At 41.1% G+C, this 20,441-nt stretch overlaps 2 protein-coding genes across 9 annotated transcripts in view; one reads left to right on the top strand and one right to left on the bottom strand.

The window, feature by feature from the left end:
- The window catches only part of LOC137439901 (plasma membrane calcium-transporting ATPase 3), a 480,661-nt gene that overhangs the window by 119,518 nt on the left and 340,702 nt on the right, over positions 1-20,441 (top strand). For all 8 annotated transcript variants that reach the window (XM_078768504.1, XM_078768497.1, XM_078768519.1 and 5 more), the window contains exon 2: positions 3,915-4,477. In XM_078768504.1, coding sequence (XP_078624630.1) covers positions 4,276-4,477 — 202 coding nt within the window. In that variant the 5' untranslated portion in view covers positions 3,915-4,275. The remainder of the gene's footprint in view (positions 1-3,914; positions 4,478-20,441) is intronic.
- Positions 10,054-11,043, bottom strand: LOC144889894 (uncharacterized). Its single transcript, XM_078771102.1, has one exon. It carries the CDS (start codon positions 11,041-11,043, stop codon positions 10,054-10,056), a length of 990 nt encoding a protein of 329 aa, XP_078627228.1.

Below are 20,441 nucleotides of genomic sequence, written 5' to 3'. Positions count from 1 at the left end.
TGCCGACCTCCCAGACTCTGAGCAGATGCTCTTACCATGATGTCATTGAGTCTGGTTTAAAAAAAATCCCTTAGAAGGAACTTCATTTGAGGCCATTAAACTTTCGGAATGGTCGCCAACATGTGGTTGGTTCTATGCTCTATTCTTTTAAAATGCTGAGTGTCAAGCAACGAATCAACATGCACCATTTTTAGCTCAACTGGACTTTAGTCCGGTGAGTTTATGCGATCAGCAGTGTCCGTAGGTAACTCGCTCAGTCTTGAGTCTGTAAACACTTGTCATTATCGCTTGAACCAAACACATGATGTTGATGAAACTTGGCCACTAGTTTCATATCTGATGCCTAATGAAGGTTTATTGACCACATCAAAATCTGACCATGAAGGGAGTTTAAGGGGGGGGAGGGCTGGTTGACCCACCCAAAGAGGTATATGCTCTCTTTGAAACTACACAAAGTATATTGATGAAACTTGTCCAGAAGCTGCATTTCTTATGCCTAATGATGGTGTATTGACCACATCAAAATCTATGCTCATTAAGGGGGTGTGGGGGGGGGGGGGGGGTTACCCCCAAAATTGGTATAATGTGCTCTCTTCTATGAAACTACACACAGGATGTTGATGAAACCAGGCCACAAGCTGCATTTCTGATGCCTAACAAAGTTGTATTGACTACATCACAATTTATGCTTATTAAGAGTTTTTTAGAGGGGGGCGGGGGGTGGAGGTTGTTTGACTCCCCCAAAATAGGTATTTCCTCTCTTCTCTGAAACTACACACACAAATTTGATGAAACTTGGCCACGAGCTTCATATCTAATGCCTAATGATGGGTATTGACCACATTAAAGTGTGCGGTCATTAAGGGGAACTCCGCGGGTGTTTTTGACCCCTCTTCCCCCTCCAAAATAGGTATTTGCTCTTTTCTCCGAAACTACACACACTATTTCAATTAACCTTTATCACAACCTTCATCACCTGTGATGGACCAAAGTTTGTTGACAGCATTAAAAATATCAAGGTCTGAGGATGTCTGTGGTGGGTTTGAGTGACTTGCTCCTCATCCAGGTGAGCTTCAGAACCCGCTGTCATATTTTTAGGTTATCTCGTCTCGATTCTCGAAGAGATTAACTTATAAAATGGGTTGTGATGTCAAGATGTCTGTCCAGTCGTACGTCCGTCCGTTAATGCTTTGCTCTTTTCGCTACTCCTCCCTTATCGCCCAGCTGATTGTTCTGAAACTTGACACATGGATACAGCGTAGTAGTCTGCACAATGGCTCAGGCTTTGTTTTATATTTTATGTTGTATTTTTTGATTTTGGATCATGGGTGCTCCTGGGGGGAGGGAGAGGTGGGAGGGGATTACCCCCCAAACTTCAAATCCCTACTCATCCCTTATTCACAAACCGATTGCTCTGAGTCTCAATTATACTCGATGGTCGACAGAATTGCCTCTACTTCCTTTTTTTTGATTCTTTGAAGACTCAAACTTCGATTTGAGTCCCCCCAAATCAGCAGAGGTCTAAACTACAATCTCAATAGATCTCCGTCAGCCCATTTGGGGCTATTTATTAGTCTTTGGTATGACTCTGCCAGTATTAGAGCTCCGACCTCCCAGACTCAGAGCAGACACTCTCTAACCATTACATGACCGAGTCTGGATCTGAACTGAAAATTGTGATCTCTGAAGCAACATGTCCCTGAAGCTAAATTGATTTGAAATTTTCAATGTCTTGTGCAGTGTTTACTTTAAGCGGTGATTTTATGAAAGTCAGAGGCCATCGTCACACCAGTCTTGGGTTTCTTAGGGCATCGGTAGATCCCAAAGCTTTTTCCAACATGAAAATTGCACAAATGTAAAGTACTATTGTACCAGTGTACCATAGAACACTGACGATGTGAGATGAGCGAGTCATTAATATTTTGTTCTCCATTTCTTTCAAGGTCAGGCTAAGGTCAAAATTTCGGTTGAGAGTTTTTAACTTAATTGGTGCACTGACATCTTCAGATGGCAATTTGCCCTGCTCACTCCAACCACAGAAAACTATTGCTGTTTGAGTTGGTGAACCCCTCCATGCATTTACTAACAAACTTACACCTGCATCACCAATGGAAAATCTAGTCAAATATTTGTGATGCTGTTTTTGTTTTTGAATGTGAGATGTTGGTGGCACCGGAACTTCCTTCATACCATGATCATACTGGGATTGATTAATTACAAGGACAAAAACAATTAAAGCAGAATTGTCCCAGACTTTGTTTGTAATCGAAATAATGACCTCTGGTTTGTTAATTAGTGCACCAATGAAGTCTTCCTTTCTGATGGACTAATTTTGGTTGAAATTTTTTTTTTCCCTTCAGACAGCTGATCTTGGAAATATTTTCAAGTGTGTGTCTGTTGTTCTTTCAAGGCCAAACCATAGAACCTAGAGGCCCAACATTTTGGCTCTAGGTACTTCAGAATCTGGGCAAGGTTTTAAGATACCACACGTTGGCCTATACATTTGTTTTGAAGTTGCCAAAGGCCACTATAAATTATATATTGGGAGGTCGGGTCAGGAAATGTTGCCGTCGGCACGCAGGCAAAAAGGTAACCACTGTGAGGCCAATGCTTTACCACTTGCCAAGACGAAGGTGATGGCAAGTGGTAAAGCATGTGGTGAGGTGGAAAGAACTGGGAAGTGGCCATGTGCTGTGTGCAGGAAGGGTGTCGGAGTGAACTCCATTCAATGTACAATATGCGCTGAGTGGGTTCATCAAAAATGTAGTGGTCTGAGAGGGTCATTAACCAGTGTGGCAGCTACATTCAAATGTAAGGTGTGCACAGAGGGAGCTGCAGATGGAGGAAATGTTGAGTTGGATCTTGGAGATGGCGTGAGGCTGGAAGGTGTGAAAACATTTTGCTACCTCGGAGACATGCTGAATGGAGTAGGTGGATCAGACTCGGCAACGGTTGCTAGAGTGAGATGTGCATGGAAGAAGTTTCGGGAACTGAGTGGCGTGCTGATGAGGGGAGTGTCGTTGAAGCTGAAGGGAAAGGTGTATGCTGCATGCGTGAGAAGTGTTATGATTTATGGGAGCGAGACATGGGTAATGAACGTAGAGCAGCAACGAAGGTTGGAAAGGGTGGAAATGCGAATGGTTCGATGGATGTGTGGAGTATCGTTGAGAGAGAGGAAGACAAATGATGAATTGCGAAAAATGATGGGAATAGAGCCTGTGATTGATGCTGTGAAGAGGAACAGGTTGAGATGGTTTGGTCATGTGTTGAAGGATGTAAGTGACTGGTTGAGAAGAGTGATGGAAATGAATGTGGAAAGAAGGAGAGGACGGGGAAGACCGAGAAAGACTTGGCCAAAGATGGTGGAAGAAGAAATGCGGGCAAGGGGGTTAACAAGGAGAGATGCAGAAAATATGGCAAGATGGAGAAGATGGTCATGGGGACTGCAAGGCTAACCCCCGCTCTTGCAGGGAAAATGGCCTTAAAATGCATGTTGTTGTTGTTGTTGTTGTTGTTGTTGTTGTTGTGAGGCCAATAACTCCATACCTTTTCAATGTCCAACACGTCCCAAAATCACCACCGGGAAAAGCACACCCGGCTGGGCCCCTTAGCTAGTATATTATAAAGAGGTTCCAAATGGCTTTTATTTTTATTTTGAAATGTTGACAATGGAATTCTGCATTCAGGTTTAATAACACCAAGTTTCAGATATTTCGGGGATTGAATAAAAGTCTTAAAGCTTTATCACGAGCTACTGAATGACCTGTGTGGCAATTGTCAACCTACTCTTCACCCTGGGCTAAAATATGCAGACTTGAAATTTGTATACCTAACGAGAAGTGTTTTGATAATTATTTCTGATAATTATTTTGTCCAATATTGAAGTGCTGTTCCTCTTCTTGCTTTTATTTCAGGGTGCTTTTTTATGGCCAGCGGGATGCTCAGAAGACATCTTCTTACAATGGCGGCACTTATTTCTCAGGCCTCAGCAAGCTCTTATTTCCATGTCTGATGCCCAAAATTGCATGTACTTTGGAAGCCCAAGGTTCCACTTAACTGCAAAGTATTTTGCTCTTTGTGGACCAACGCAGGTGCTTTAACAGCTTTCTACCTCGTGTACCCAAGTAAATCACCACCCCTCCTCTGTCTATCTCCCATGCACCTCTTGGCCCTTCCCCTGCCCCCACCTCATAATTTCCTTCCACAAATCTACAGTCCTTTGACGTATCAATAAACCATTAGCATCAAGATTTACCACACTGTGTGTTAACAGCCATGGGCGACATGGCTAACAGCACAGTGGACTTCTTGCCTAAAAGTCCCGGCTCAGAAGTAAATCACGATGAGGACTTTGGTTGCAATTTGGAGCAGCTGCGCTCATTGATGGAACTACGAGGCACGGATGCTTTGGACAAGCTGCAGTCCGGAGGAGGAGTTAGGGAGTTGTGCAGGCACCTCAGGACTTCACCAAGTGAAGGTAGGGGCACAATCCTTTATTTTTTATTTTATTTATTTTTATTATATTTTATGTCATAACTATAACTAATCTAACATGTCATAACTATAACTAATCTAACGTCATGACTATCTTCACCAGCTCACGAAAGGATGTTGCAGGAGTGTGTGTGCGCGTGTGTGCATGTGCGCAGATCTATTTTAATATAGATTGTTCATGATCAGATCTACAGTATCGTCTGCGCCCTGGCATGACTGACTGTCCATTGTTACATTCTCAGTCTTGTTACCCCACACACGCGAAGTGGAGGGCGGTGGTTAAGCAATTGTATCACTGTCTATGTCCATCTACAAATGTTACCTTGTGATTTTTGAACAACATTTCAATTTGATGTTTTATTTTGAACACAAATCGGAAGATGAATCAGAAAAAGAACCTGTAGATTAGCAGTGGCTCTGTATTCGGCCTGGTCGCACATGAGCAGAGAAGAGAGATATTTTTACTCTACATTTATCTCTCCTCTCCTGCCTTCTCTCTAATGTGACCTTTAATTGACACCTAACAGTGGGTGGGGGCATATCAATTGACATGTTCTCGGCAAATCTCCATTTTCTAGTTCAAAAAGCCTCTTTCCTGCCCTTCCAAATGTGTATATTACCTTGAATGTTTTATCAGTAGAGGCTACTTGGCCATCTCAGAGCCACAAAAGGACATTCTCTCAACCCTTTTACTTTTCCCAAAAGGAACATAAAAATGACCTTTGCAGTGAGAGATGAGCTGTGATGACGACCTGGCAAATGGCCAATTCAAACACCCATTGGGTGTGGACCCCTGTTTCTAACACATATTTTGTTTTTTTGGTTAGGTGTGAGTTTTGGTATTAAATTAACACTGAACCGTATTGTTTGATTATTATTTCCCCATTTTTGCGTTTATCCATTTTTGAATTGATGGTGAAGGTAATCAAGCCTACTCCTATAGGCTATACCTGTTGTAGGATTTGTTTCTACAATTGGTGCCCCCAAGTTTTAATTGTACTTCAGAGTTTTAGACCCCTAGAGCCAGGTGTTGGCTTTGTGGTAAGGGCGCAGGCTTGGGATCCGAGGATCCTGAGTTCGAATCCCGGTCGATCGCTGAATTAATGCCAGGGGGGTTGACTCAGCCTGTCATCCTTCCACGGTCGGCAAATTGAGTACCAGCTTGCTGGATGAATGATCCCGGTGCACCCCGATTTAGAATAGGTACATCATATCCCTGCGCAACGTAAGAGGCGACTAAGGGTTGGCGTCGGGAAGGGCATCCGGCCATAAAAACATTGCCTCAAAACAGGGAACCATGATTGTCATGGGGCCCGCAAGGCTATCCCCTGCTCTAGCTGGGAAAATGGCCTTAAAACGATCATTCAGAGTTTTAGACCCATAAGAGTACTAAATTACTATTTAGTGTTTTGTTTTGTTTTGTTTTTGTTTTTTTCCCCTGACAATTTTCGAGCTGTATCTTAGAGCTGGTTGGGACTTTCGGAATGAAATTTTGCATCAATAATGGGAATACAAATTATCCAGGGTTGACATAACTTTTTTGACTTTGACATTTTTAAGGTCACCTGAGGCATTATGTTTTCAGGTTGTCCATCCATCCGTCCATCTGTCTGTCGTCCATCTGTGATAGGTTTTTGTTACCACGATAACTTGAGAAAGCCTGAAGGGATCTTCGTCAAAGTTCGTGCAGGTATGTCTAATGACGTAAAGATGAACTTATATTTTGGGGTCATGAGGTCAGAGCTCAGATTTTTTTTTTCTGGGGTCTTAAGGTCAGAGGTTATGTTGGGTAAAAATTATGTTACCGCGATGACTTGTGTACCAGTGATGGGATTCTGCCCAAATTTGGTATAGGTATGTATTTTGATGTAAAGATGAACTGATTTGATTTTCCTTTTTTTAAAGATCCGAGGTCATGTTGTTATAATTATTTTGTTACCGTGATACCGTAAGAACGGTTGAAGGGATCTTGGTCAAACTTGGTGCAGGTATTTATAATGAGTTAAAGATGAACTGATTAGATTTTGGAGTCAAGGTCAAATGCCAAAGGTCAGAGGTCATGTTAGGTAAAATTTATGTTGCCATACCAACTTGTGAACAAGTGATGGGATTTTGAACAAATTTTGTAAAAGTATATGTGATGCAATGATGAACTGATTGGATTATGGCATCAAGAGATCAAAGGTCAGAAGTCATGTCAGGTAAAAATGTGATAACTTGAGAACAGCTGAAGGGATTTAAATCAAGCTTGGTATAGGTATGTATAATGATTTAAACATCAACTGATTACATTTTGGGGTCAAGAGGTCGAAGGTCAGAGGTCATGTCAGGTGAAAATGTGATAATTTGAGAACAGCTCAATGGATTTAAATCAAGCGTGGTGCAGGTATATATAATGATAAAAAAACATGAACTGATTAGATTTTGGGGTCAAAGTTCAGAGGTCAAGTGAAAATTATGTTGCCACACCAAGTTGTGAACAAGTGATGGGATTTTGAAATAACTTGGTATTTAAGTATATATGATGCAACGATGAACTGATTGGATTGTGCCATCAAGATATATATATATATTTTTTGGTATACAGAATTGAGGCTCATGTAAAAGCCAACACATTGAACATGAAAACCTGCACAGACACACAAAACGTGCAATGAAGGGAGCGGGAGACAAGAGTTGGAGAGAGGGAAGCACACAAGCACAACAACAGAAGAGAACAGGGATGTCGGTAGGTTTGTGGAAGGGGGAGGAGCAAGGGGGGTACACGGTATAAAGCAAATGAACACTTCTAGGAATTTCAGGAAAGAAGTTGGGGATCTAAAGAGGTGGATTTGGGGTGTCTTAACTAGGGGTAGAAAAGATCAAGGTTTTGTTTGGGGGAAGATGAGAGATGGTGGTGAACAGCTGTTTTAGAGACCTGGAGGGAGGAGAGGGATTGAAGAGAGTGTGGGAGTTTGTTCTCGAGGTGGGAGAAAAGAAGGATGAAATAGTGAAGGTGAGCAGAGGGTCTTGATTTTGGCAGTTTAACCATAAGAGGGTTGCTGGCAGATCTTGTGCGTCCTGCAGGAATATTTGGGGGACAGAGCACAGATAGAGCTGGGGGAGCGAGGCCGGATAAGAGTCAGTAGAAGACAGAAAGACCACTGAGTTTACTCAGGCCGAGTGGTGGACTGGCGGCTGTTTTAGTTGTAAAAAAAAAACAACAAAAAAAAACGCGATATTGACCACGTCCTCGACCATTTCTCGGACATGCATTTACCGATCTTGTTCAAATTTGGCACACAGATAATGAATGATGGGTTACATATGCACGTCATTTCTTTTCGAGTACAGATCCAATATGGTGACTGGTAGCCATTTTGTTACTTAGACTTGTCCCCATCCATTTCTCGGATATGTATTGACCGATTCGGACCGATTTTCTTCCAACTTGGCACAAAGACAATACATGAGTACACATATGCAGAATATTTTGCTTTGTCATCTAACCAAAGATCGTCGACTGACAGCCTTTAACTCAGTACAGCAAAATTACTATAACTACGGTGGGCTGGTGGGGGCTTTGACTTTATGTATTTTTCTTCTTGTCATACACTGGTCTAGGCTCATGAGGGAACTAATTGGCTAAGGGCAGCAAGTTCACAAATTTCCAAAGAGTGGGCAGTCCACATACACAAGATGCAATTACACTTAAATGAGTGACAATGACATTAAGAGGAACAGAATATACGAGATGGTGTATGTAGTTGAGGCGGTTCATTTGAACGACTGAAGTGAGAAAGATGAGATACCTGATAGAGAGAAGGAAGGACAGTGGTTACAGAGAAAGGTAACTTTTTAAAATTGCAAATTTCATTTCTCAATTTTTAATGGTGCTCCTGATACACTAATCACAAATGATAACTGACCCACTGCAATTACATTTTCTCATTCAGTCTGCTTGAGCCTCCATCTATTCAGCACGTCTCATTTCATATTTTGCCTCTGTGGTATTTTATTTGTCATGTCCAAGATATATAAGTTGGATGACGAGGCAGGATTTGGTCTCATTTAGTAATGCTTGGTGAATGTGAATGATTTTGGTTTTCATGTGTCAGTGGATTACTATTCCAGATACATGGACATATCATATCTTTCAGAAGTGACGTCATTTCCTGGGGTATGCAAAATGAAGAATTCTTTGATTCCTTTGTGCTTGACTGTTGTGCAAGTAAAAATTTTCATTGTGGTTAGTGTGGCTGGAATTTTGAAAATTTATTTTTTCCAGAAAAGCCATCAACACATCTGTCCTGCTGCTTTATCCATGCTGAGTTTATTTTTTTTGTTGTTAATAGAAACATGTTTGGACAGGCTAGTTTGACACGCAAGTTTTCCAAAACAAATTTGATCCTTTCATCAAGAAAGCACATTTGCTTGCCAAAGCAAATAAGATTTGTGCTGAGATCGCTATACTTTGAAGTACAGTGGAAACTCTTGTTGCCCAAGTACGTACGTTGATGATTCTAGCAAAGCCACTTTGCTTTGCTTTAAAACTAGTGCTCTTTTAAAAAAACAGGCAAATCCTCATTAATTTTATATTATGCTCTTGTAGTGGTATTTGAAAGAACTGAACATAGCTTTGTTGTTAGAAAGTGTTGAATGAAAAACAAATGGGTTGGTCAAAGGATATTTGGTTCATGATCACTGTTGGTATTCAATGTCAAATAAAAGGGCAAAATTAGGCCGGCATGAAAGAAATGTCAGAATTATAAAAGATCATCAAAAGTACCCGTCCCCAGTGATGGGAAAAGCAAGCAAAGCACCTGTCCCCAGTGAAGGGAAAGGGTTAAGGTAATCTATCGATTTAAATTATTTCATGGACTTTAAAAAGATGAATTGTTTGTGCTTTTGGTTTCACTCAGAGCCAAAGTTCTGAGCAACTTGTACTGCCCTCCATGAAATGGTGGTACAACATTGGATGGAGGAGCTTGGATTTGTCTATAAAGAGGGGAATATCCTGCTTGTCAAATAAAATTTGGCATCATTATTCATGCCTGTTCTCGCATCATTTCAAAAGTGAATGCTGAACTTTGCCTTTGTGTGCAGCTTTTCAAAGAATGTGTTTGAAGCAGCCACTGGAAATGAGACAAACGCACAGACAGACACCACATTCACAATCTTATATATGTAATATGTATATATATATATATATATATATATATATATATATATATATATATATATATATATATATATATATATATATATATATATATATATATATATATATATATATATATATATATATATATATATACATACATACACACACACACACACACACACACACACACACACACACACACACACACACACACACACACACACACACACACACACACACTCTACATGGCCAAAAGTATGCGGACCGGACATGCCTCCTAATTGGTGGATTCGGCTTTTTCAGCCACACCCATTGCTGTCAGGTATATATAATCATGCACACATCCATGCAATCTCCATGGACAAGCAGTGGAATGGGCCATACTGAAGAGCTTAGTGACTTTCAATGTGGCACCATCATAGGATGCCTATATCTGGACACTCAACATCAAGGCTTCCTTTTGGACCTTTAATGCCCAAATCAGGAGCTTCGAGATCAATATTTGGTCCTTCGATTTTCAGATATGGGGTCTTGACATCCACATCTGGAACCTGGATATCGACTTCTGGAGTCTTGATAGCCACATCTGGAACCTTAATGTCTGCTTTCATTTGTGGAGTTGAAACATCAAAATCTGCTTTGGGGAGCTCAAAATCGATGTCTGGAGCTTTTATTTTTGGTGCAGTGAGACTGACTTTAGGCATTTTGAATTTTGGCATTTTAAACTTCCCTCCTGGAACCTCAAAACTCACATCAGGAGCTTCAAGATCAACATCAAAATTTGGAGCTTTGAGATCTCCTTCCATTTTCGGCAGTGAAACATCCACATCTCCTTTTATCCCTGGACCTTTCAAGTCAAGGTCAAAATCAGGGGAAGAAAACGTTGGTCCAGACATGTCAATCTTGGGCATCTTCACCTTGAATTCCTTTCCCTCAGCATCAGGAAGGTCAACATTGACATCTGGGCCTTTCAACTTCATGTCAATATCTGGGGCTTTCATATCCACATTCACATCTGCCACATCAACATCCAAATGCCCACTTGGCAAGCTTATATCACTATCCACATCAGGACCATGGAACTTTGGAAGAGAAAATCCAAATTTTGGGATTTTAACATGGGGCATTTTGAACTTTCCATCAGGGCCTTCTATATTGATGTCTGCGCCCTCAATGTCAAGCTCTCCTTTGGGCCCTTTAATATCCAAATCCGGAGCTTTGAGATCAATATTTGGTGCCTTGATTTTCAGATCTGTTGCCTTGACATCCACATCTGGAACCTTGATGTTTCCTTTAAATTGTGTTGTTGTTGCATCGACTTCTGCTTTTGGTAGCTCAACATCGATGTCTGGAGCTTTTACTTTTGGTCCAGAGAGGCTGACTTTCGGCATTTTGAATTTCGGCATCTTAAATTTTGCCCTGCTAGAGCTGCCCCGGTCAACTGTAAGTGCTGTTATTGTGAAGTGGAAACGTCTAGGAGCATCAACAGCTCAGCCGTGAAGTGCTAGGCCCCACAAGTTCACAGAACGAGACTATCGAGTGCTGAAGCGCGTAGCGGACCCAACCTCCACACCAAATTTCGTCTGAATCCTTCTGCAACTTTTGAGATATCCTGTTCACAAACAAACACACAGACAGACAAACACAGACAGACAGGGGTGAAAACATAATTTCCACCTTAAGTGGCGGAGGTAAAATACGATGACACTGGGAAAAGTTTACTAAAACATCGCGATGCATACCAAATTTTTTCAGCCGTCTAAGAAAGTACAGGTGCTGCTGTGCCTTTTTAATGATACTTCCAGCATTCAGAATCCAGGACATATCGGATGAAATGTGGATGCTCAAGAATGCAAAATAACTCGGTCTCAACATCTTGACCATCACTGCTGATTGGGGCATGTGTAACACAAGATTTCCTAAAATCCACGATAACTTCCTTAGTGTTGCTTCCGTTCAGTTCAAGATTGATGGCTGAACACCACTCTGTCAGGTCCTGAACCTCATCTCTGTACGCCGATTCGTCGTCATTCATGATCAGGCCAATTAAGGTCGTGTCATCCGCAGATTTTACCAGGAAGTCGTTTTCTCGACTAGCAACACAATCGTAAGTAAAAACTAAATCCAGCAGATGACTTAAAACACAACCTTGCAGAGGCCCTGTGTTCAAAACAAGTGGTGAGGACATACAGCTGCCAATCTTCACCACCTGTGGCCTGTCACTTAAAAGCCTAAAATTCAGTTACAAATAAAATAACAGTCCAATATCTCGAAGTTTCACAAATAATTTAGAGGGAATAATGGTATTAAAAGCAGAACTGTAGTGGACAAAAAGCATCCTCACATAGGTATTATGCTTATCCAGGTGTCATAGTGGTGTGGAGGGCCAGTAAGACAGCGTCATCAACAGACCAGTTTGACCGATTGGCAAACTTAAACGGGTCTGGAGTTACAGGAATGACAGACTTGATGTGAGACAATATCAACCTTTCAAAACATTTCATTATGACCTACTAGCAACGGTACCCGCCCTATGGGTGGGGCTTCAATTGAGAGGCCCAAATGAAAAGGCTAAATATCAGAAATTGAAGGCTTTTTTTCTTTTAAACGATTTATATAAACATCCGTTAAATCTCGATCGGTGCAGCCGTTTGTGCGGCACCCGGGAAAATAACGTCATGCGGGAGCAAGTATCAGCAGGATGTGGCAGTGTGGGAGTCCACATTTCTGATCCTCCTTCATGCCGAAGTAGCCCACCACTTCTCCAAGGATTCCGCTCTTCAGATCCACCATGAGAGATTTAAGCTTGATACTGAAGACACGTGCAGTTAGTACTCCTGATGTCGTATGTACTCCCGATACGTGTTTCTTTCATTGTAAAAACTTCCAAATCAACAGTTAAAAGGATTTTGAGCCGATAGCTGTTACAGCCTTGACAAGATCGATGGAGACAGCGATCTGTTAGCCTATTCACCGCCCAAATAGCTATGTGGAATTCTCTCATGTCGAGATTAAACTAATCGTGTTCACAATCGCTATGTCGTATGTACTCCCGATACGTGTTTCCTTCAGTTGAAATGGGTTAGAATTCTCCCAAGCAGGGATTCAACCCGGGTCCTTATAAAAGGTCTTTGGCCGAGGTCACCGAGTTCGATCGGTGCAGCCGTGCAGTGATCGGTGCAGCCATGCAGTGATCGGTGCAGCCGTTTGTGCGGCACCCGGCAAAGCAACATCGTCACAATGAGAACAATGAACGTTATGCGAACGCTAATGTTATGCGGGAGTCCAAACCTGAGAATGCTGGAGACTAAAGCTGAAATTGGGAAAACTAAATAGCCTATTTTACTCCTGGAGATCCCAGGATTATCAACCCAAAATATCTTTGCGATTGGTTCAGCAGTTTTCACGGTACCTTCGAACAGACAGAGAGACGGACGGACATTTGGTGAATTATAGTAAGATGTTGGTGCCACTGGCCGGTAATCTGTTAGGCACATAGCCGGACACCTTTTCGGTTTTGGTATGATGACAGATTTTTTGAAACATATTGGAATGATACATAATTATTGTGACAGATTAAAAATGTCAGTGAAAACTGAAGATAGCTGATCTGCACAGCAGCTAAGGGCATGAGATGGAATTCCATCAGGGCCAGTGGCTTTATGAGCCTGCACCCGAGAAATAGTATTACTCACGTCGGACTGGATGACTTCCAGAGTGGTAGCCTCAGAATCAATTTCACGAGGTTGGCGTGGTTCAGTGTTGACCTTGTCAAAACAGGCGTACAAGTCGTTTGGAGTGTCTGGCAACTTGGCATCAGAGCGATCAACTTCCTTGAATTTCGCCTTGTATGATGTTGACCGCCTGGAGCCCCTGCCACAGCCAGCATGAATCCTTCACCTTGAATTGATCATCCAGCTTGTCTCTGTATTGCTGCTTGGCAGCCTTGATGGCCCTCTCCAGGTTGTAGCGTGAACTTTTGTACATGTATTCATCAAATGCTTTGAATCTGTCAGCCTTCGCCTGTAGTTTCACGAACATCCCTGTTGAACCACGGCTTTTGGTCAGGGTAGCTCCGGACCAATTTAGTTGGAACACAGGTGTCGACACAAAACTTCACGTAATGGGTAAGTGTCTGTGTATTTATCCAGATCAACAGGTGAGGCTTTGAATATGTTCCAATTTGTTGTCTCGAAACACCCTTGGAGCTGAGCAATGGGTTCTTCTGACCAGCACTGCATGGTCCTTACAACAGGCTTTGAACACTTGGAGTTCCTGTTTATTTGCTGGTATCAGGAAAACTGAAGCATGATCAGATTGACTGCAGTGAGGGTGAGGTACTGAATCTTAAGCACCCTTGATTGTTGTATAGCAGTTGACTAAATTCTTTTTGCCTCTTGTTCTACATTTGACGTGTTGGAAATACTTGGGAAGCATCTTCTTGGGGTTGCAATGGTTGAAATCTGTAACATATTCTGGTTCTATTCATGTTTCCTTAAGCAGACTCAACCAAAAAGGTGCAAATTTTCATTATTGAGAATGTCTAAAGCAGTGGTTCCCAGCCTTTTCTATGCCCCACACCCCTAGGAAATATTTGATTAATGTTTGCACCCCCTACAAAAGTAATATCACATTTGAAAATGAAGAAGTCAAATTTTTGAACCACAAATTGAACCACATACAATAATGTGGGTGAACAAATTGAACTAAAAAATAAGATTTTAACTCGGTGCATGAAATGAAAATATAAATTGAGCAATTAGATTCTAATTTATTCAGAAAAAAAATGAAAGTAAAATCAATCCCAATTGTGAACATAAAATTCAATGACTTCTATATTTTTGAACCACACATTGAACCACATACAATACTGCAGGTGAACAAATTGAACTCAAAAAATAAGATTTTAACTCAGTGCATGAAATGCAAATATAAATTGAATAATTCGATTTTAATTTACACAGAAAAAATTTGAAAAAGTAAAAGCAATCCCAATTGTGAACATAAAATTCAATGATTTCTTTGTTCTGCTTCTCTTTCATGATTTTGTCAAAACGTGGAACTTTCTTGCTGATTGCGATCCGCAGGTCTGCCTGTGGATTCAGGCGATTCCTAGATTTTGTCTTGATTGACAAAAGAGAACTGAATCCAGATTCACACAAGCATGTCGTTGCAAATGGAATGAGGACACGGAGTGCTTTTCCACCAAGTCTTGGGAACATATCCAGTGCTGCACCCCAAAGCTCCTCTAAAGTCTTGCTTTCAAATTGCATTTCAAGAGCTCGATTTGTCCGCAAATCAATAAGGTCTTCCTTCAGTTCTTCATCATTTGACATTTTCTCCATATTGTAGGAATATGGATGCATGATCAATTTTTCTGAAATCTTCAGGTCTCCAGCAGCAAAATATCCATCAAACGATTCTGACAGCATTTCCAAATGAGCCACAATTTCTTCATGCACAGTAGGAGTTATGGATCCAGCATCATCAACCATCTCTTCAAGTGAAGGAAGATTTGAGAGATTGCCTCTTTCCATCCTTTGACACCAAAGACGTAACTTTTCTTTGAAGGCATTCAACTTTTCACAAGCCTTCAATATGTTTATCCCTTTTCCTTGAAGAGAAACACTCAGGTCATTCATATGAGTGAAAATGTCAGCTAAGTCAGCCAGCATTTGGGCAAATTGCTGTGATTCCAATGCCCCAACCAGATCACATTCACACTCTTCCAGAAAAACTTTGATTTCTTCCCGCAGTTCAAAGAAGCGGGTTAAAGCTTGTCCTCGTGATGACCAATGGACTTCTGTGTGGAAAAGCAAAACTGAATGCTCACTTCCCAGATCTTCACAAAATGATTTCAAGATGCGAACTTTCAAAGCTCGCCCCCTGATCCAGTTGATGATCTTCACACAAGTATTAAGGACTTTCTTCAAATTTGGAGGCAATGTTTTTGATGCCAAAGCATGCTGATGAAGAAAACAATGGGTAACTTGCAAGTCTGGAATCTCCTTTTTCATCAATGCAGAAAAGCCAGATTTATTTCCAAGCATTGCAGGTGCTCCGTCAGTGCACACAGAACCAATGACTTTGATATCTAAATCATGTTTGGCAAAGAAGTCTTTCACCAGCTGCATCACATCCTTTGCAGTTGTGCTTGTTTTCAAATCTTCACAAAACAGGAAATCTTCCTTCACAGCACCATCATTGACGTACCTCACTAATGTGATGAGTTGACAACAACTGGAGACATCAGTTGACTCATCCAACTGAATAGAGATTTTAAGAGGACTAGCTCTGATATCTGAGATGACTTGGTCCAAAATATCTTCACTCAAATCACTGATTTGGTTGTGAATGACATTATTTGAGAGGGGCACCTGTTCAAATTTTTTTCTTGCTTCTTTGCCCAGGATAGTTGTTGCCATTTCCAGTGCACATGGCTTGATGAGACCTTCTGCAATTGTATGGGGCTTCTTGGATTTGGCCACTGCATATGCCACTTGGTATGAAGCAAGAAGTAGTGGTTTTTCAAAAGAAACGAAACCCAACTTTGGAAGAGTTCCTACAGAATCAAAACGGGCTCTTTTGATTTTCAATGACCCAACATCATGTCCTTCAACATCAGCTCCGCCATGCTTGTTCTTGAAGTGCTCTTGAAGCTTAGATGGTTTCAGATTTGAGTTGGAAAACACAACGCTACAAAGAGTGCACTGGGGTTTTTGCAAGCCATCATTTCCCGTTATGCAAGTGAAACCAAAGCGCACGTAGTCATCATTCCATTTCCTTCTTTTTGACATGATGAAGGGTTAATCTGCAAAACAGAAAGAGAAAAATATGAGCTAATATGAGAAAAAATATAAAAATATGTAAAAAGTACACAATTGTGTATACAGGTTACAACAAGTTGCTACACGATAAGAGTTTGTCCTGAAAAAAGACCAAAAAAATGAATAAAGTATACGGAGTGGCACATGCTTGACTGTTGGTTTAAGACGTTGTTTGCAGTGGCGTGCGGTGATTTTTCGTCATGGGGAAGCAATTTAAGCTACACATAAAAAATTATATAAATACACGAGACGACCCATTGAACCCGTTGGGTTCCCGTTGTGACAGTGGTTGATGAAAAAATAATACACACAATTTTAATATTATTGAGTGGTCAAAAGGCAAACTGGCAGATGGCTGAGTGATGACTTGTGACACATGACGAAAAGGACACAAGCCACTCTTTGTCGCACCCCCAGATATTCCATCTTGCACCCACTGGGTGTGCGGGCACTCCAGGTTGGGAACCCCTAGTCTAAAGCTTTCAACAAATGGGTCTGATGTATATATATATATATATATATATATATATATATATATATATATATATATATATCTATCTATCTATCTATCTATCTATCTATCTATCTCTCTCTCTCTATATATATATATATATATATATATATATATATATATATATATATATATATATATATATATATATATATATATATATATATATATATATATATACATATATATATATATATACATATATATATATATATATATATATACACATATATATATATATACACATATATATATATATATATATATATACACATACACACACTACTGGTCAAAAGTTTTAGAACACTTCAATTTTTCCAGTTTTTATTGAAATTTACACAGTTTAATGTCTCAATGTACTCTGAAATTAAGCATAGAACAAATAAACAATTGGAGATAAAAAAGAAATCGCAGAATCATTTTGTTTAACAAAATTTAATTTAAAATTTTGTCTCAGCAAAGTAGCCACCTTTTGCAGATATAACTGCCGAATTCACTCGTGGTATTATTTCTACAATGGAAATCAAATATTGTTTGGGAAGTTCTTCCCAACACGATTGCAGAAGTTCCCACAAATGTGTTGCACTTGTAGGTTGCTTTGCTTTCACCCTTCTGTCCAGTTCATCCCAAACCAGCTCGATGGGGTTTAAATCTGGAGACTGTGCTGGCCATTCCATGATTTGAAGCCTACCGTCTTGTTCTTTTCCTCGAAGGTAGTTTTGACATAGCCTGGAGGTGTGTTTAGGGTCATTATCTTGCTGTGGGATGAACCCCTGACCAAATAGGCATATACCAGAGGGTATTGAATGGCGCTGCAAATTCCGTGGTAGTCCTTTTGGTTCAGGGTGCCAGTCACTCTGTGCAAGTCGCCGACTCTGGATCCAGCAAAAGAGCCCCAGACCATCACGCTTCCTCCTCCATGTTTGACTTCAAACACTTCAAAAAGCACCCAGGAATGGTTCAAGACAAAACGCTGGACTGTTCTGAAGTAGCCAGCAATGAGTCCAGATCTAAATCCCATTGAGCGCCTGTGGGGAGATCTGAAAACAGCAGTTGGGAGAAGGCATCCTTCAAATATGCGAGAACTGGAGCAGTTTGCACAAGAGTGGGCCCAATTACCAGTAGAGAGGTGTAGGAAGCTCATTCATGGCTCTAGGAAGCGCCTGACTGCAGTTATTTTGTCCAAAGGCTGTGCTACCAAATATCAAGTCCAGGCTGTCAATAATTTTGTCAATGCCATTTCTTTTTATTTCCCGATTTAAAAGGATATTTTAAGTTCTGAATGAAAAACAAAGATTCTGTAATATTAACAGTGAAATAAAGAATTGTGAGGACCAAATACTTTTGTCAATTTCAACGTATTCTTTAAGAGAATTGTGAGTTATTTGAAAAAAGTGCAAGGGTGCCAATATTTTTGGCCACGACTGTATCTACTTGCACCAAGAGACATCTTGAAGTGCTCAAATGTGTCAGCAGGACTAAATTTTTGGAAGACAAGAGAATACCTGTAGTAAACATATTTAAGAACTTATCTTGATCTGATGTGTCGTGCGGTGATTCATCTGCCTATGTTTGTAATGCCACGCAAGCGGTTTCCATTACACACATTGTTGGTGACATCATTCAAAGGCAGGTTGATGCAGTGTCCGTGATGGATCCTCGGGATCATAGTCTGCACCCGCTTTCCCCGACCCCAAATTGGATCTAATTTCGTGCAATTCCAATGGGGAGGATTTCCTCATGGGTCAAGACTCCACTGAGTTCCTGCAGGACTTTAGTGGAACATTTGCTTGAAGTTATTTTTGTTCAGGATTGCACTATTATGCCACAGTATTTTTTTTGTACATAGAGGCTCATGGAAGAGCTGGCACACTGAACAGATTAGGATGTAACAGAACAAAATGAATAGTAGAGGGGGCGGGGGTGTGGGGGGCGTAGTGTCGAGGATGGGACATCAACATCGGAGTTGAAATACAATATTGAGTGAGACTTGGACAAACAATGGGTGTGGCAAGTTATGGGGTACAGGAAAGGATGCATGGGATGCACAGGATGGACACAGAAGGAAAGTCTTGGGAGGGACAAAAATACTGGAAATTTGGAAGGGGGAGGGTTGGGGGTAGGTGGTAAACGTTGGTAGAAAAAAAATCGTTTTGGATTGTGGAAGATCTGAAATGGTGGTGAACAGCTGTTTTGAAGACCTGTAATGAGGAATGAGATTGAAGAGGATGTGGAAGTTGGTTCCACAGGTGGGGGAAAAAAAGAGGAACAAATGAATTGAGGTGAGTAGTGATCCTGGATTTCAGGAGTTTCAACAGAAGAGGGTTGTAGATGGACTGTGTGTTCCCTGCATAAGTCTGGTGGATGATGAGGAGGGGGGGGGGGGGCGGTGAGGTGGAGGGTAGTGAAGACAAAGCACAGCACAGAAAGAGCAGAGGGTGGAAAAACATTATTTAGACAGTAGAAGACAAAGACCTTCGGCCTTTCTGTGATGTGAAAGTGATAGGCCCGTAGACTCTGCTTCAGTTTTGAAGATTCAAATTATCTTGAAGGCCTTTATTTCCACAGGGTCAGGCTGAGCATGATCTGATTCATCATCAAGTTGCGGATGAAGGCCTTGTAGGTGGATAAGGGTTTAGGTGTGCCAAGGATAAACTTTGTACGACGGAGGATACCCAGTTGGCGACTGTCTTTGGAGGCCAACAGTGAAATGTGGTTGGCCCAATACATTTATAACTGTGCCATTTTCTCTCATCTGGTTGCAGTAAGCAATTTATGGTTGAGACCACGTTTTGATGTGGAGTAAACCATTCTTCGTCGTTCGTATGCAGCACATGGCTCTGGGGTATCGTCATTGACTTCAGGCACAGCTGTTCCGCTGATGCAATGACCCCATGTAGGTTCTGGCAGGAATTTTGAATTTGCAAATGGTGTCGGTGATAGCTCACATACTCTTTGTGAATGACACCATGGGATCTTTAACATGCCCCAACGAATGCAGACAGATGGGACACCCGTTTAACGTCCATCCAAGGGACGGCACACACATTGGTGAATCGCTTTGCCTGTGCAACATCGGTATGACAGTTTATAGCTGTCAGGATTCAAACCCGGGCTCTGCAGTTTAGAGGCAAGTGTGTGTACTTCTAAGCCATCCTGTCAGCCCGAGTAAACCAATGATATTTACCTACCATGTTTTTTTTTCTGTTGCTCATTAGTTTACCGAAGGATCAAACTTGCTACTGCTTCATTTGTGAGAACTTTGCAAGTCGATCGTGTCTGGAGGTCTAATTTGAATACTTTTTAGAATACAAAGGAATTTAAATTTAAGGTCTAAAATTTGAATCTAATTTTCACAACACACTTTTCCTTCTCCTCAACCAACTGTATGTTCAACATTCGATTACACGGTGGCATTTCCTGTGCTTTTGGAACGTCCTTCCAAAGTAAAAATTGGATCATCCTT

Source organism: Myxine glutinosa, chromosome 1, assembly GCF_964187855.1.
Source record: "Myxine glutinosa chromosome 1, kmMyxGlut1.1, whole genome shotgun sequence".
Classification (NCBI taxonomy): domain Eukaryota; kingdom Metazoa; phylum Chordata; class Myxini; order Myxiniformes; family Myxinidae; genus Myxine; species Myxine glutinosa.
This window is presented reverse-complemented; position numbering and strand designations above follow the sequence as displayed.

Bases quoted from the DNA above. Each gene is read 5' to 3' on its own strand.
- LOC144889894 (XM_078771102.1), bottom strand. From the start codon at position 11,043: ATGCCGAAATTCAAAATGCCGAAAGTCAGCCTCTCTGGACCAAAAGTA.